Below are 16,936 nucleotides of genomic sequence, written 5' to 3' on the forward strand. Positions count from 1 at the left end.
GTGTGGGCAGCACAGGAGCAGCCTGGCTCAGGACATGGTAGCCTCAAAGGCAGCAGGGGCTGCAGCAATTCCACCTGTCACCTGGAGACTGAGGCAGATGGGCTTAGGGACAGCCACCAACAGCCAGCAGCTCCCAGCAGGGTCAGTGGCACCCAGCCTGTCCGGGATGGGGGTGGCACAGCTCCATGCACCAGGGCTAGTGGCCACAGGGCAGCATGAGTGGCCTGGGGCAGAGCCTTGCACAGCCCTGGGGCAGCTCTCCAGCACCTGCTACAAGTGCCCGGAGGTTGCACTGCTCCGGAGGTCAGATGGGGTTGGGACTACAGCACTGGGCAGGGGACAGCTCCCACTTTTCTCTGGAGCACTGCAGAATTTGCCCCAGCAAGGCCCCTGTCCTGTCCCTGGCTGCAAGCTGTCCCTAGGGGCTCCAGGACAGCCAGCACTGCCCCTGCACCTCCTCATCCTCACCCTGCACAGAGTGCTCATGGCTTCTTCACATTCTTGATGGAGAAGGAGCTGGGGGCCAACTCCCTTCACTTTCTCTGCTCCAAAAGGGAGACAGGAAAGAAAAGTCAGGAACAGCAGGTGGGAGCACCTGGTTTGTGGCAAAAACATCCACCTGCTCCAGAGCAAGCCCTGGGGCTTCAGCAGCACTCCACACAATGCCAAATGGACTGCAGTGCTTGGTCGAAGGCAGAGCCAGGTCTTTGCATGATAGTGCTAATCCAGCAGTTACAAGGGGTGGGATGGCACCCTCACAGGGGATGTTACCTCTCTGATATGAACAGAGCTTTGGGATGGTCAGAAGGAAGGAGCTGAGCTCTGCAATAACTCGGTGGCATCCGGAGCCCTGACCAAGCAAGCCAGCACCAAGCCCTAAGGAGCAGGACACTGAGAGAAGGGCAGAAGAACTCTGTGCTATGGGCAGCTGTGCCAGGGATGCTTGATACGGGACAGGGCAGAGCCTGGAAATGCTCCCCTCCTCTCTGCACAGACCTGTTTTGATGTGGCCCAGGAGCAGATCAGGAGGCTGACAGAAAACCAGGGCTCCTCAAAAAACCCACCTCTTTTCTGGGCAGCACACTCCAACACACCTGAACGAGGCTGGCAGGCTCGGGGAGCTCCCCTCCACAGAGAAGGTTCAGGGCTGCACCCAGCCCTAGGAAAGCCGGGGCCATTGTCACCAAGTGGGACACTCCCCCAGCCCCATCACTGCACCGCAGTGAGACTGCCAGGTGCCACACGGACCCTCTGCCCACAGCCGTGGCAGGGGCAGCACCCAGAGGTGGGCTCTGTGCGAGGGGTGCCCCAGGCACGGCACAGCTACCAGGTACCCACCCGTGTGCCGGGCGCTGCAGGGACGCGAGGTGCCAGAGCCCCGGGCCCCCGCGGCTCCGCAGGAGTGGCACAGTGACTGCGCTCCGGTGCCTGCCGTGCCCAGCCCTGCAGCCCTCCCCTGCTCCCACCGGCCTGCAGAGCCGCGCTGCCCACGGCTGCTCCTGCACCCCCGGCCCTGCGCGTCTGCTCCCGGCGGCAGAGCCCGTCGTGGGAGGCCCCGCTGCCTCCCCTGGCGGGAAGCGGCCCCCGGTTCCTGCCGGGCAGACGGCAAACAGAGCATGGAATTTGCACGGCTGAAAGTTAAATACAACACACACACGGATTTCGTCAGAGGCCCTGGCACCGCTGCCTTTGCGGGATCCGATTAACGGGGAAATAAAAGGGCCAGAGGACCCACGCAGCAGATTGAGCAGATGCCCTATAAAAATCAAATACGGGGTAATCAAGGGGACCGAAAGGTACATTTAAAAAAACAAAAAACCCACCCTGGAAACAAAGGAGCTGGGCTTTGTGGCTTTCCTGGGAGGGCTGCAGAATTAATGGGGAAGAGCACATGTGTTTGATAATCTTTATATGGCAAAAGACCCATCCTTCAAATATGTCACAAATTCATATTAATCACCTTCCTATTGCCTTCCGTGGCACAGCTATTCCAGTTGCCTCGGGCAAAATTGGGAACTGTCTGGTTAAAAAAAATGTTTTACATTATAATTTACAAGAGCTTACAAGTCTAGTTTCTTTTAATGGAAAGAACGATTAAAAAAAAGAGAAGAATATATATACACCCTGGTATATATACACTATATATATTAAAATATATATATATAAAAGACAGATATTGTAACTCCATCTGGAAAGAGAGAATGTTTGATCTTAACAATGTAACTTCTAGCTTTCAAACAGGCTCAGAAAACAAGAAGTCAGCAGGAGTTCAGATAAAGGAAGCTTAAAAGTCAAATAATTCTGACTCTGAACCCGAGACTTCTTAGACTCAAGGTCCTTTCCTTTACCCATTAATGGGCTGACTTGTGAGCTCAGGAACAAAGTGCTGCAATGTGAGGATTTCTGAGAGTCACTCATTACAGATCACTGAGTGGAGTCTGAGTTGCGGAAATCAAAGGATCCAATCTGGAGTAACTGGCTGAACTTCTGCTTGGAACTAATTTGTTCCGAGTTCGGCTCACCTTTCACCTCCCGAAGGCCCCGAGTAAAGTCCCTACCGGGGTCAGCCTCAAACAGCACTGGAGGGATCCCAGCTCAGCTTTAATGGTCAGCAATGGGCACTGCAGTCCCTGGGAGCGGGTGGACAGGTAGCCAGGCTAGGAGAAAAGCAGCGGACACAGCAGGGCAGGACAGCTCCAGGCTCCCCACTGCCCCGCGGGCTCTGAGACAGAGGCCTCTCCCAGCCTGGCTAATGCACCCTGCTGACATGTCCCCCATCCCCACTGCCGGCCAAGCGGGATGGGAGCAGACAGCTGCTGACAAAACCAGTATCTCAAAAGACCCTGGTGTGCCTTTGTCCATTCATTCCAATTCCTGGAAAGGAATCCAGGCATGACAGGCAGCACTCAGGAGTCAGGACTCCTAGTCCTATTCCTGGCTTTGCCACTCACTCCCTCCAACATCTGGAGCAAGATACTTCTGTGCAGGGAAACAAATCTGGCTTCAGGGGAGCAGCTGGTTTGGAGGCTGAACTAATCCATGCTTAATCCAACATGGAGCACGCCCTGGATGGGCAGTGCTAGACAGCACAAAGGGATTCTCCAACTCAGAGGAATTTGAAGGACGGAGATTAAATGATTCCCCCAAAGGCCCTGGCAGCTCAGTGGCAAAGCACAGGCGTGAACTCGGGAGTTGAAGGCTGGCATGACAGGGTTAAACCACTGCAGCAGGACAAGGACAGGTGTCATGGCCAGGCACCCACGGCTGCAGGAGACAAGTGAAGGAACGGCCATCAAAAAGCACCGCTGTGCTCCAGAGCTGCTTGTTCACCACCAGCCACGCTGCTGCCCTGCTGCCAGCGCCGTAGGGTGGGGACAAAGCACTGTGCTTCCACAGGCTGCTTCCTCAGCACCGTGTCCTGGCCCTGCTGTCCCCACCACGGTCTGGGACACCTTGGGGCCATTGCTGTGCAGGGTGGGGACACATGCATGCACCCACCAGCCATCCCCCTTCTCAGCGCTGACCGAGCCCAACAATCTTCCGGAGCAAATTTCAGCCATGATGTTGGACAAGAGGCACTGGAGCTCCATCTGCCAGCTCCGGGCAGGGCAGGGAGAATCACCTGCACATGACCTCTACTCAGCTCAGCCTATCTTTGGAAAAGCTGGCTACGGGCTGCAGGGTGTTGATCTCTCCCACCACCACATAACCCAACAACTGTAGAAAGGTTCAGGGCGAGCACAGTGCCAGGCCCTGCCTGACTCTCCCAACATAGCTGAACCAGGCAGAATATGGTCTAGCAGCCCCATTCTCTTCCTCTCCAAAATACCCCTCCAGCTGGGATGTAATTTCCGCCCCCCTCAAAAGGTAGCAAAAAATGGTCACAGTGTGAATGTGCTTGACCTTTTGTCTTGGACTAATCTAATTGTGTCGTCTTTGTGTAATCAGCCGGTAAAGGTCAGTGCTGTATTTAACATGGGGGCCCTTTAGGTACTGAATTTGCCTTGCAGTGAATTAACTTGATTATATTTCTTTCAAATATGTCAGAGAGCAGGTCAGTTTAACCCCTTCTGTGCTGCCTGGGCCCATGCCTTTGTTTCCAGTTCCAGGAGGTGGCACCGAGGAACAATGTGGTCAGAAACTCACTCATGGGCTCCCTCCTCCTGCAGTTACGGCCACCACCACCATCTCTCCCACCTGCCCAACAAGCCAGTTCTCAAGGGAAACCAAGTGTACTGTAAATCAGCCCGAAAAGTTTGCAAACCAGGACACTCCAGACCGCAGGGAGGGAGGGGTGAGATTCCAGATTGAATGCAGTAGGGAAAAAAAATAATAATTCAAAAGACTCCTTTACAAACATGAACCTGTCTCAGTGGAACTCTTCCTTACGACTCAACATTGTCACAATCAAATAGGACATTACTCAAGTCCAGGTTAACGTGTCGCCTCTGCCGTTGACAGATAAGGTGTTCTCAATATCCTGCAATACATTATACATTTTAGAAAGTAAAGGTCTGTGCCACTACCAGGGGCAGTGCGTCGGAGGCGTCAGGGATGCCACGGTGTGGAGATGGGCAGCTTTCATCAGGCAGTTCAGCTCAGCTGTGCCAGGGGACTGCACAGAGGGGAAAGCAGCCTCAGCTGATCCCCAGGCTTACCCTTGGCCCTGAGGCAGTGGTGAGGGGCTGGGCAGCCTGCCCTCCTGGAGGGAAGGAGGAGAGGCCGGTGATTCACATCCTGCAGAGGTACATGCACAGGACACTGCCACAGGGCTTGCACTGGAAGGAGCCCTAGGCCTGGCTTTTCTTTCTTGGCACTGGAAGCAGGGGATAAAAACCCTCCTTTGCTCTTCAAACACCTCTTTCCTTCCCAAGCCTCCTGCTCCGGGCAGGGCTACTGCGCGACTCCAGGGTCTTGGGCAGGTCATGTCTCATCACCTGAAGACTGCTTTCCCCACTCGCTTCCCCCTCTGGTGAGCAACCCTTACGAGGCTGCATCTAGAGGGAAAATGCCTCAGGTTTGCAGCTGTACTGTCGCTGCCTTAGAACAAGCTCTCATCACCCAAAGCCTCACCGCTTTGGTCCACGGTGGCACCCACACCAAGCCATCTGCCTGCATGCAGGATGTAGAAAGCCCTGCTGACCCCACCTGTAGCACCAAGAACACTGTCCAGCACAGGAGACAAGCCCAGAGAGCAGCACTGGGACTTGGGGGGGAACAGGCGTGTTCTGCTCCCTTGGACGCGCATGCCTGGAGGGAGAGCAGGGCAGCATCCCCAGCGCTTGTCAGGGCATCTGCGTCGGAGACCTGAGTGCGCCCTGTTCTGCCCCCCCGACCTTCCTTCTCACCGAGTTGGGGGTCAGCGGTGCTCCTACTACATCAATGATCTGGTCCTTGGTATCTCCCTTGCCCTCCTCGATGCTGAGCCCTGTCTGCCCATCCGGATGGGCACCTTCCACGCTGAGGGGGCCGATGCTCCCGGCTTTGGCCAGGGCCTCGTAGCGGTGCCGTAACATCTGCAGCTCGTACTCGCAGTTGGCAAAGGCTTGCTTCAGCTCGTACAGCAGCACCAGGTCACTCCGCAGCTCGTTGAACATCTGCACAATCTCCTCTGTGGGCATAGGGTTGAGATCTAGGGAGGAAAATGCCCCCTGTTAAACACCCAGACCTACAACGAAAAATCCCTATAAAAGTCTCGGCTGCTCTTTTGTTCCCACAAAGATGCACCAGGAATCTCGCTCCAATCACATGGATCAGTAGCAACTGGTATCCCTAAGGGCTGCACACCTATTCTTCAGGCTATCCTTTGGTTCTGACCAAGGACTAAGGGTGAACCTGCCAAGTCCAGACCTCAGCAAGTGAAGGATGATGGAAGACCAGATAATTGAACCTTGCCACCCACCAGGTCACATGCAGGGAGCTCTGCCTTACAGAGAGATTGAATCCACACTTCTGCAAAGGGCAGAAGAGCTTCTGCTGTTCCCTACACCTTCACCAGCAATGGGTGGACAGGCTGGGCTCCGTTGCCTCTCTTACTGCTCCTCCCAGGGCAGGTCCGAGGCACAGAACTGCTCTGCTGCTGTGTTACAGACCTGTTTGTAGCAGCAACTATCAGATCACTTCCCCACATCTTGCATTCTGCTGTACCCCACCATGCACACACACAGAGCTAGGAAGAGCTGCAAGTTCTGCAGAAGGAAAAGATGAAGCTCTGCATGTTTGCCCTGATACGCAGCAGTGGCCCCTGTCGGCAGGGCTGCCCACACGACCCCTTTCCTGCTGGCACTGTGTTCACCCTCACAAAGCCCAGGTGTGGTTCTGCACTCTAAGGTACAGCAGGGCTGGAGCCCCAAGAGACCCTCAAGATATGTATGTTCTGTGAGGCAGGAGTGGGGAGTCAGGAGCCCCTCCATACCCTCATGGAAAGTGAGCTCCAAGAAGCACTCACATGGTTCCCCCAGGCTTCCCTAGCAAGCACAAACAGCAGCTCCCTTAGTTCTACAGCAGAGAGAGAAAACCATCCTGGCTGAGCCACTTTCACCAGCCACAGGAGGCCTTCAGAATGGCACAGTCTTTGAGACAACAAATCGAGCCATAAACCCAAAAAACTAACAAGACTTAACAGAAGGTAGTGCTGGGAACAGGCTCAGTAATCTCTTGTAAATCATTAATAACGCTTCTATTTTTCTCTTTTCCTACCTTTAAATATCTCTACCTTTAAGTATCAGTGGGGGGGAAAGGGCTCGTCAGGCGTCTAATCAAGAGACACTGCATGCTGGGACCTGTAATACCTGCAAACTGTCCCCACTGCATGGAGAGCAGCCGCTGGCCATGGGCTGCACTTCTCCCCCTCTAGCCGCGAGCAGGTATTGTACGCGTTAAGTGAACCCTTCTTTCAGCTGCTAAGACACTCGAGTTCAAGAGTGAGGGATGTGTGTTTACTCGCCTTTCAGCAGAGATGCTCCAGATTTTCACACAGCATGCAACCTATAAAGGGGGGATGAGCAGTCCCAGATGCATTTTGGACTTGCCACCGTGAGCAGTAAATTAAGAGGAAATGAAGCTTAAAAGCAAGACAGGGCAGCCCTGAACAATGCGTGTGCCGTGGTCACTAACACACTTAGAAGTACCTCTCCCGGCAAGGCTGAGATTTGCCTTCCTAATACTGCGCTGCCTCTCTTGATGGTTAAAAAAGGCCCAAACAAGAGAGAAACAAAGGCTCTTTTAAAAGATTTTTCTACTGGGAGGAAAAAAAAAAGCCCTATGCATCTTGTTCTGGCTTTTACCCTCTCTTTTTTTTTTTTAAACACATAAAATATTTTAAAAACCATTCACATACTGTTATTCAAGAAACTGGCTGTATTACTAGGGGAAAAAATAGCCCATCTCGAGAACAAAGGCTAGCTCTGTGTGTCTCTTTCTCTCTCGCGTGCCCCCTTTACTCACCTACTCCGAGTTCCATCAGCATCTGCTCCAGGGCTTTAATCTTCTTCTGTCCCACCGAGCTTGGCAGTTTCATCTGGAACACAAAGGTAACAGAGCCACACAGCTCAGAGATAGCCCTCACTCACAGCCGTCTAGTTCAAAAGGCAAGAGAGCTTTTCTTTTTATAGTGCAGGGGGAACAAAAAAAGAAAGGGAGAGAAAGGAAAATCAAGTGGTAAGAGAGGGAGACAGGGGCTGAAAGTTTTCAGACTAGGTCCGAGGGCAGGTATTGAAAAGCCCGGTCGTGAGGGCTTTTATTTTCTCTCTCGTGTGTGTGCAAGACACGCTGTTTTACAGTTTCCATGTGTCACTGAATTAACAACAAAAGTTCTTCTCGGCTTCAAACCCTCTCCTGCGGTGCCCAGCCCATCAAAGGGCTCATTTACACAGCGGCTAATGTGCAATGCTGCCCTACTTTATTCGCTTTAGCCGGCCTGATTAGACTCATGCGCTAACAGACTCACTTCTCCTTTTACCTGCTGAGCCCCAGACCTGTGGGATTCATTTACAGAGCAGGCTTTGTAACAAAGGGGAGAGACAGAGAGAGCACAGTTACTTGACTGGCGGAAGTGTGCACACACATTTACATCGGAGCTAAGGGGCTAGGTGAGAGAGGAAGCATCAGATGTGAGCTATGAAAGGGAATTGGAGCTGGCCAGGAGAGGAAGAATGCACACACTTAGCAGGGTCCTTCCTCTGCATTCATTTGGGCTCTAGCAGGAGTGCTAGCTGCTCAGACCAAGCATTTATTAGATTATCAGCAGCACAAACGCAGCTGGCACAGTATGGCAGGGAGAACAGGTTTCCAAGCCCTGCGGATATATCCAGGAGAAAACGAAAGCACTCAGCTACGCTAGAAGATGCGCCAGGAAAGAAATGGCTCTCAACACTGCATTGTCAAACACCTTCCTGCACAGGCACAGGCTGCCCCTCCATATCCAGCTTTGGAAAGGTGACCTCACACCTCAACCTGGGCATCCCAATCACCAACCCAAGTTGCCTGGCAGGCCATTGAGCAGCCAGGAGGCAGGAGCATCCCACAGCCATCCTGCACACACCACTTACTGACCAACCAAACCAACCACGAGTCTGCAACATGGCTGGGAATGACCTGAAGGAAGAAACATTATTAACTCCACCTTAAAACTGGCCTTCCAGGAGAGCTCACTGGAAGGGGCTGTGGTCACCCTGTTTCCCATAAGTCACAGGCTGAAGCTGCCCAAAGCAGGCAGCCCAACATCAGTCTCCCAGATTAGACCCATCACTTCCAGTGTTCACTGCCCCAACAAAAAATGCCAAGAGGCTCCATCTGGAACTTCTTAATTCCTTTGAATGCAGGAGCACCGTGTGCACACACACACATCCCCAGATGGTGAGAGCTCTAACTTTAACTCAGCTATGGCTATGTCCTATCAGCTGCTCCACAACACCAATGTAGGACCTGTGGGAAATCCTGCCTTCTCCATGACATCACTTCAGCCAAGAAACCAGAGTATGGATGCCATAGAGCACCCCAGGGGAACGGGCCTTTCACAGTATATGCTGAGAAGCACCAGGTCCAAGCACCAAAATATTTTTGACAGATATTAGCACCACAAGAAAGACTCTAGCAAAGGACCAATAGGACTATCAGGGGAGGATTTCTAAGAAACCAGACTGACCCAGAAAATCCGACAGGAACACTAGAGAGAAAAAACAAAAAACACACCTTCATGCAAACAGCACAGGTAAGGACTATAGGATGCCTCTGCCTTTTTTTTTTGTTTTTTAACCCCAAAAGGCTTTCGGCTTAGTGCTGGGGTTTCTGCGCAGCAGATGATTTCATACTTCTTTCCTACTTGTAAAGAAACCAATTCTTTGCAGTTCACCACAAAATGATTGTTTTAGCAGAAGAAAAACTGTCAAAGTTATCATGTATTTGGATTTCAGTCAAGTCTTCAGCCCAGTCTCAACTTGAGCAGAACCTCACTAAAAGAGGTTTTCCAAGGAGCTCTGCTGCACAGGACTACCTGCACAGGCTCTGCTGAAAAGGACAGGGCAGCCCAGAGCACTGGGACAGGAGATGTTCTGTTTATTTGATGGGTGCCATGCTGCAGGTTAGCAGCAGGATACCAAGGAAGGAAAGGTCACTCTGCACAGCTCAGCAGAAGACTGAGCAGTCAGTCTAGAACACCAAGAAGATCCCTGAAAGCAAGAGGATTCAGCCCAAAGAACTGTTCTGCGCTATGAGGAATCATACAAAATGTTTAAATGGGTGACATACTCAGCTCTGCCTCAGCTTGGGGATGTATGGGCTGACCTAGTCAGAAGGTACCACCCTGAACTTGGGGGACACAATGAGCCCAGCATCTCCCTGCTGAACAGCTTTGTGATTATCACAGCCCTGAGAGTCTGTCTTCACCCCTGCCCCAACACCAGACACTGGAGTCTTTTTAGCCAAAAACGATTTTAGCAGGATTCCCTTCTGTTAATTTCCTTTCTGGCAAAAGCATGCTGGGCACCAAGCCAGCTTCAGGAACAAAGGACTAGAAAAGTTCATCCTTGGCTAGGCTATGTAGACAGACAGGAGGTCTTGGTTTGTTGGTTAGAGGAAGAGCACAACCTTTCCTCCTGGGAGGCCTCCGCTAGCTCAAGCAGCTACCGGCAACGCAAACAACCTGGCAAAGCCTTCAGCTGTGAGGTTGGGAACATCTGGATCATGTTCCACAGGAGTCTGGTCTTCACTGACACTCTTGAAGATTAGAGGATGGAGCAGGGAGAGGCAGAACAAATTAATTTAACTTCAAAGAAAGGAACACTAGAGATGCTGAGGAAGAGTGGGACCATGAGTTTAGTTTAAAACCACATCAATTAAGCTTCCTTTTAATTCAGGCAGGAGGATCTGGCCGGCAAACAGGAAGGCTTCATTGGTTTCTCAAAGCAAGAGTATATTTTAATTTTACCATCATTAAGAAAATGTTATGATTTATGTGGCTGCTGTCGGACTAATATCTTTAGAATTTAGCTGGCTAAGCCAATTCATCTCTAAGACTGATGAAGGCTGATTGCTCTCTATGCAAAATGTATTAAAACTAAATGAGCAGTCTATTACTCAAAGGCTGCTGATAATCTGTTAGCCAAGGTCCGTTAGTTGGGCTGCCTTGTTGCAAGAGAGGAGTCTTCATGCTCTGCACGGCTCTGATAAGACCAAGCTTACTTCAGGAAGCCCTTCTTTGTTTTGGTCTTTCAAGCAGATATCCAGAGAAGCAGCACAGTGCTGGAAGTGATGCTCACTTGCCCCTCATTCCCAAAGAATGAGGCAATCTGCAGGGACTGCAAGACCCAGCCAGCAGCCCAGAGAAGAGCCCTCTGGCTCATGATGTCTGCACTGGGATATGTGGTTTCTGGGGGCCATATCTGTGCATTAATGAAAACAGCCCTTCAGGAAACCTTACTGCTTGACAGCACAGCTCCTGGGATGTTCCTGGTGTTGTCATGGATGGAGGCCTCCACAGGGGCTGAGGAAAATTATGTTCCTTGGAGAACTCCAGTGAGCAACCACAGCTTCCGAGGTGAATGGCATTTGCCCTTTTCTTTCCTTCCTCATAGTAGACTATTATTGTTATTTATTATCTTTAAAGTCCCCATATAATAATAATACCTGGGAAACAGATTGCTCCCGTCAGAAAACTGATTAGCTGGGATTTTTGAGGTTACTATATTTTGGATGCTCTTCTCCTTTGACAGCCTCTCCCCACAGCCCTCTTTGCAACACCAGCCTGTGCTTATAATTACACCAACATCACTTTTGATTTAAGGACTGTAATCCCTTGTCCTTGCTATAAACAACCTGCACTAAACACATGAACTGTGTGTACCAAGAGAAAAATAAAGAGCTACAGAAAATTGTGAGTCAACACCACAAAGCCACAGTACCGAAGCATGCCTACGCCGAGAGAAGCCTGGGATACACAGTCTCTGCTGGAATGCACTTGGTCTGGGAGGCATGGGATACAGGGCACTGACCTGCCCTGCTCTCCCCTGAAGGAGGAGGACATTGCTCCAGAGCTGGGTCATGCCGTTTAAAAAGGTCAGAACAGAGCACCCACTGCACCTTCACAGCAAGGGCTGGGACCGGGGTGGACCCTCTGCAGTTCAGTTTCTGTACAGGATCTCACCATGGAGTACCCTTGAGGTTTTACATGATACAGGGGTTTTATTTAGTGTTCGAGGCAGTCCGCCAACAAAACCTCGCTAATTCACACTAATGACTAGGAGACCTACTGCAAATTAATTGCTAATTGGCAAAATTCATTAAATGAACAAACAGGATAAGAAATAACTGAAGATATAGCCTCCCCAAACAGACGCGGTTCATTTATTTTTGTGTGCCATTCAGTTTTCATGATTTATGCTAATACTTTTAAACATAGTTGTAAATGTATTTGAATCTATTTTAGTAGAGTAATGAAGTCTAAGTATAGCAGAGCTTGCAACACAGTCCTGTTATGTCTCACAGCATAACCACCTGGCAGGTAGAGACTCTCACGGGGATCTGCAGTAGGAATGGAAGAAGTTTGCAGGATCTATGGATTCAGTCAGGGCCCTCCAGTGACTGTATCTGTGTGGTCATCTAAAATGTCCTGCTCTCAATTCATCACTTTCTTCATAAATGCTCCTGTTCTGATGCTTCCAACTTCCCACTCCTCCCCCAAAAAATATTCTTTTGTGCTGAAACCTTTTGTTTGGTCTATCAGCAAAATACAAGGTTTTTAAAATTAATCAGTGGTTATTTGAATATGTCACGTGTACCATCCCTGATGCTGCATTTCATTTTAATTCAATTTTAAGGTAAGCTTCTCCTTAAAATCAGCCATCCCCAACCCTAAACCATGTAACTGTCCTAAAAACACTAGTCCTAAAATCTCCACACATCTGACCTGTGTCTGTACAGCTGTAAACTGTGGTTTTATGCACCAGCCACCAGTATTGTTCAGCATTATAATACAGCTCACTGACATTGAAAACCACCTTCCTTGTGGATTTCAGCAGCAAGAAAACTTTCTCATTAGGCACTTTCTTCATGGATATCTTTAGAGTACTGAATGGTTTAGTGGATTTCCAGGAAGGAGTGCTAAAGTTTCAGATGAATAATGTTTTTTGCATTTTCTGCCTGAAGGTCAAACATTCCTGCTGCATGGCTCTACTCTGCAGGAGCAGAGAGCCTCCATTCCTGAACAGTTTTAAGACTCAGGGAAGGAAAGAACCATATTAAGTACATTAGAGCTCTGCAAGTTGAAAAATCTCAGCTGAAAAATTCAGTTTTAGGTATGAACTCGCACATTTCTGAAATTCTGAAGTGCTTCACTGCATGGAACCGAAGTGGTGCGGTGGAAGGTGGATGAGCAAGTGCAATGGATATATGCAAGAACTGGAAAAGTGTGAAATTGCACAGGTATTCTCTGTCTCAATGAACATACATGCTTCCCTCTGCCCCACCTTACAGCTACAGACTGTAACTTCTGTCCGTGCCTGCTGATCTGCCACATTGATTTTGCACAGGTGACAATAAGGAGTAAGACCACTATGCCATCTCTCCTGTGGATATGTAGGACATTAAACGCAGCCATCTCTCTGGAGTGGCACAATCTGCTTGCTCCATCAGTGTGGCTTAATGCCAAATAGACCAATCTTTTAAAAAGAGAACATTTCTATAGTAACTTATGTAATTGGTTATTTAAGGGATTTTTGGACTATGGTTAGACATACCTCACAAATTCCCAAATCAGTTGTGCAAAACTATAAATACTCCACTTGCATCCTTGCAGCAAATTAGACCCATTTTACAGGAATATACCTAGTGAAGGCTTTGTGAAGATGAGGGAGGCCAACAGATACCAGAGAAGTGCAGCAGACCTAGGCATATGGCAAAGACTTGCTCACTAATCCTATAAACATTAATTCCTCATTATTCACCTGTACCACTGATTAAAGGGGTAAAGCTAACATTTCCTGAAGGAACCAAAATCCTGGGGCATCAATGTCTCAGCATGAAGGGTTTTCACCAGTCCAGGCAAAAGGGTCTTCAAGGCTTCTGTACTCTCCTACCCTTTCTCCCCTAGAATTCACAGATTGCTTTGAAACAGCACAAGTGGCCTTAAATTAGGGCTACTTGGAATCCACACAACGATAACTGAGAAACTGCAAAGCACCAGCTTTCTCCCCACTTGACACACAGGCTATGACAAGAAACAAGACACCCAAGAAGAGGAACTCACACCTTGCCAGGACTGCCTGCCATTTTGAAGATGGATATCCTCTGGCAAGCAAAGTATTATCAGCCACTTACCAATCCTGAGATTCCTTGTCCTTAAATTCCTTTTGCTTTAAAAACAGTGTAAGCCTATAAAGCAAATACAAAAGGACTACAAGAAAGCATTTGTGTAGGAAAAAATAAGAAAATACACGTTGCAGAAGAAAGAACTGCACAGACATTTTTACTGGGGGGTATTTTATACTAAAAGCACGTTACCAGAATGACACTACAGTAATTTGCATTAAGCAGATCTGCAGATTCCCAGATAATCCTACCGCTGCCTCTCACAACAGGCATGGAGACCAAGCTGAGACCTGTAGAGGTGGCTGTAGAAAATGGAAATGGCTGTAGCCTCTGAGCTGCATCTGACAGAAACAAATCAAGAGCACAGCTTGTGCGCTGCGATTGCAGGGAGGGCCCTAAGTCAGGCTGCAGGAGGGGGAATGCCAAGGACACTCCACCATAGCACAAGAATGTTACGTAAACGTCCAGATCAGACACAGCAAAGTGTAGCAACACATGCATCTAGTCTTGAATTGATGTTGCCTTTCTCTTAAATAATTTAACTGAACCTCCACTTACACAAATACAAACAACCACAGTGACTAATTACAGTCTGATCATTATATTGGTTACACTAATGAAAGAAAAAAGTGATATATATGGAGCTCTGCACCTGTTACACACAATAAAACTGGCTGATGGATGACACCCAAGACTGTGTCACTAGGGGCCCACGAAGGTAGTAAAAGCTTCTCAAATCCAAAGGTCCCTGATGCCTCATACTGCATGGACACTGTGTGGTACTGGATGATTCCAGAGAAGCAGCAACATGGAGTGTCCTTTCCAGAACTGGAATTTATTTTAAAGATCCTGTTCCTGCAACTGAGTGATCCCACTCCTGTAGCCAGAGTGCTCTCCTTATACCTGAGAACCTACTAAGGCTTTGGTCCAGATGTTCTTCCACATCAATGACCTCCAGAAAAAAAGGTTGATGGATGCATTTTCTTTCAGCAATTTAACATTAAGTGCCTTTTGGTTTAGCTAAAAACAAGAATGGAGGAAAAGACGTGTTGGATTCACCTTCTCTAGTTCATTCAAGATTTTGTATCCTTTGCAGTTCTCTTTAAAAATAAATACACCAATATTTTCATCTTATTTCATTCTCTACAGACAGGAGTTTGATTAGGAAATGCACCAGCACTCTCTTGGCCCTAATTAAAGGGCACGTAATACAACAAATAGATGGCAATGCCACAACATGAATTCGATCCAGCCTGCATCATTTCTTCATAAGTTTTATTCAAAGAAATGAGAGAACTACTTCCCTTCTACACCTCTGTCAGACTCCCCATGGAAATTACTCCCAGCCACTCTCTTGTAGAGTGCAAAACATACAACTTCACTAATGAAAAATTGCTAGCACAAGCAACAAGCACATCTCAGCTAACTAATGCATGGGATGTTCAGACCTGGAAACATAAACTTTCCCCACCTAATAAGGGTGTGCTGATCTCCATGAGATTGATGTCAGAACGCCTTGGAGTGCAATCAATACGAAGCAAATAAATAATTAATTGTTTCAAGTAATTAAATTTATCAAATCCAAATAAGAATAACTGGTATTTTATGGAACTGCTTCCAAAAGCTGAACCTCTGAAGGGACAGTATTGATCACAGGAGGACAGACAGATGTGTCACATGTTCACTGCCAACAAGGTCTGGTTTGCATTAATGATAGAGAAGGAACAGAGCTGGCAGCCTCCAATGCAGGGTAAAAGCCAGCGTGCTCGGCCATTTAATTATTGGTCAGATCAAATACAGAGAATAAACATGTCTAAACACATACATACAGCCCCATCTTCATCTAGAAATATCATTCACCTTGGACTTTGCAGAAGCACTTAGTTCTCACTCCAAGGAAAAAAAAAATGGAAGAACTCACACACATGCTTTCCCCACACAACCACAGTAAATTCTTATTCATTAATCAGTGCTAAAAAAGCTCAGAAAGCTACTAAATATTTAAAAGCTGGTGAGTGTGAATATTTGAATCAATGGGTACTAAAGCTCTTCTTGTAATTTTCCTTCCTTTATTTCTTTCTTAATTTGTTCAACTGGCCAATTGTCTACAAGATCCCAGTGTAAGCAGATGGAGTCAGGCTGCTTGCTGGAAGCCTTTTCTGAGGGGAGGAGGCCAGCTTTGAATGACTAAGCTGGAGCATCCATCAGTCCTTTATGCAGACTGAGAATTCTCCAAACATCTTTTCATCACACGGTTTTGTTTTGTTTCCAGATGAGACGCCACTCAATCAATTCTCTTCTAGTTCCTTTGCTTCCAAACCCATGACAACAGAGCAAGGACACAAACATACACCTCAACATGCAGGAGTGGGTACAAACATCCACCCTCTTCTATGCATCACCTCCTTCTTAAAAGCACTGCTGCAACAATTCAACAGCATTACCAAAATCATAAGTTAAAATCCACAAACAAGGCTGAGAGAAAAAAACAGCTTCAAACACACTGTAAAGATATTAGGTATGCCAAAGTCAGGTGCTCTGAACACAACAAAGATTAAATTTAAAAGAAAGCTGAACATGGTACAGAAACACTGTGGTGAAATCAGAACTCAGTTCTGCCCTACTGAAGCAACATGATTCCCAGATCACAGACATGTAGTTACTGTTAGTTTGTCTGGATCCTGGAAAATACCCCAAGTTCAACAGCTCCCACTTTCCTTTCCTTCAGGCAGATCCCCAGCAAAACATTCCTTTGTCATAGCTCCCTGCTTTCCCTTTAGTCCTTTCTTCACTTTTCCCTGTTCAAATCCCCTACACATCTCTCCTTTCCTCTGGCTCTTTGGCTGTCTGACCTTCCACCTGCGCAGAGCTGGTATAACAGGAAGTTTTCCAGAAGCAATGCTTAGGATTAGTAATACACTTCTAATGTTATTTTCATAACACTGTTTTACTAACATCAAATGCAAAGGTCTAAAATTCTTTTCAGAAAACCCTCGGAAGGCTCACCCCTTTCCAAACATCTGCTACTGCCTCCTGTTCTCAGTGGCACCAAGGCAATACACTGCCTTGCATTAAGAGGAAGCTTTTCATAATGCCCAGCTTCCCACTGCCTTAGAGAAACTTGCAGTCTGTG

General features: G+C 48.3%; 1 protein-coding gene across 2 annotated transcripts in view; it reads right to left on the bottom strand.

The window, feature by feature from the left end:
* Positions 1-1,892: 1,892 nt before the first annotated feature.
* The window catches only part of DMAP1 (DNA methyltransferase 1 associated protein 1), a 32,982-nt gene continuing 17,938 nt past the window's right edge, over positions 1,893-16,936 (bottom strand). For both annotated transcript variants that reach the window (XM_040073255.2, XM_040073256.2), the window contains exons 9-10: positions 7,447-7,519; positions 1,893-5,632 (exon numbers count right to left, since the gene is read on the bottom strand). In XM_040073255.2, the coding sequence (XP_039929189.1) occupies positions 5,286-5,632; positions 7,447-7,519 (420 nt within the window). In that variant the 3' untranslated portion in view covers positions 1,893-5,285. The remainder of the gene's footprint in view (positions 5,633-7,446; positions 7,520-16,936) is intronic.

This window comes from Hirundo rustica, chromosome 9 (assembly GCF_015227805.2).
Source record: "Hirundo rustica isolate bHirRus1 chromosome 9, bHirRus1.pri.v3, whole genome shotgun sequence".
NCBI lineage: Eukaryota > Metazoa > Chordata > Aves > Passeriformes > Hirundinidae > Hirundo > Hirundo rustica.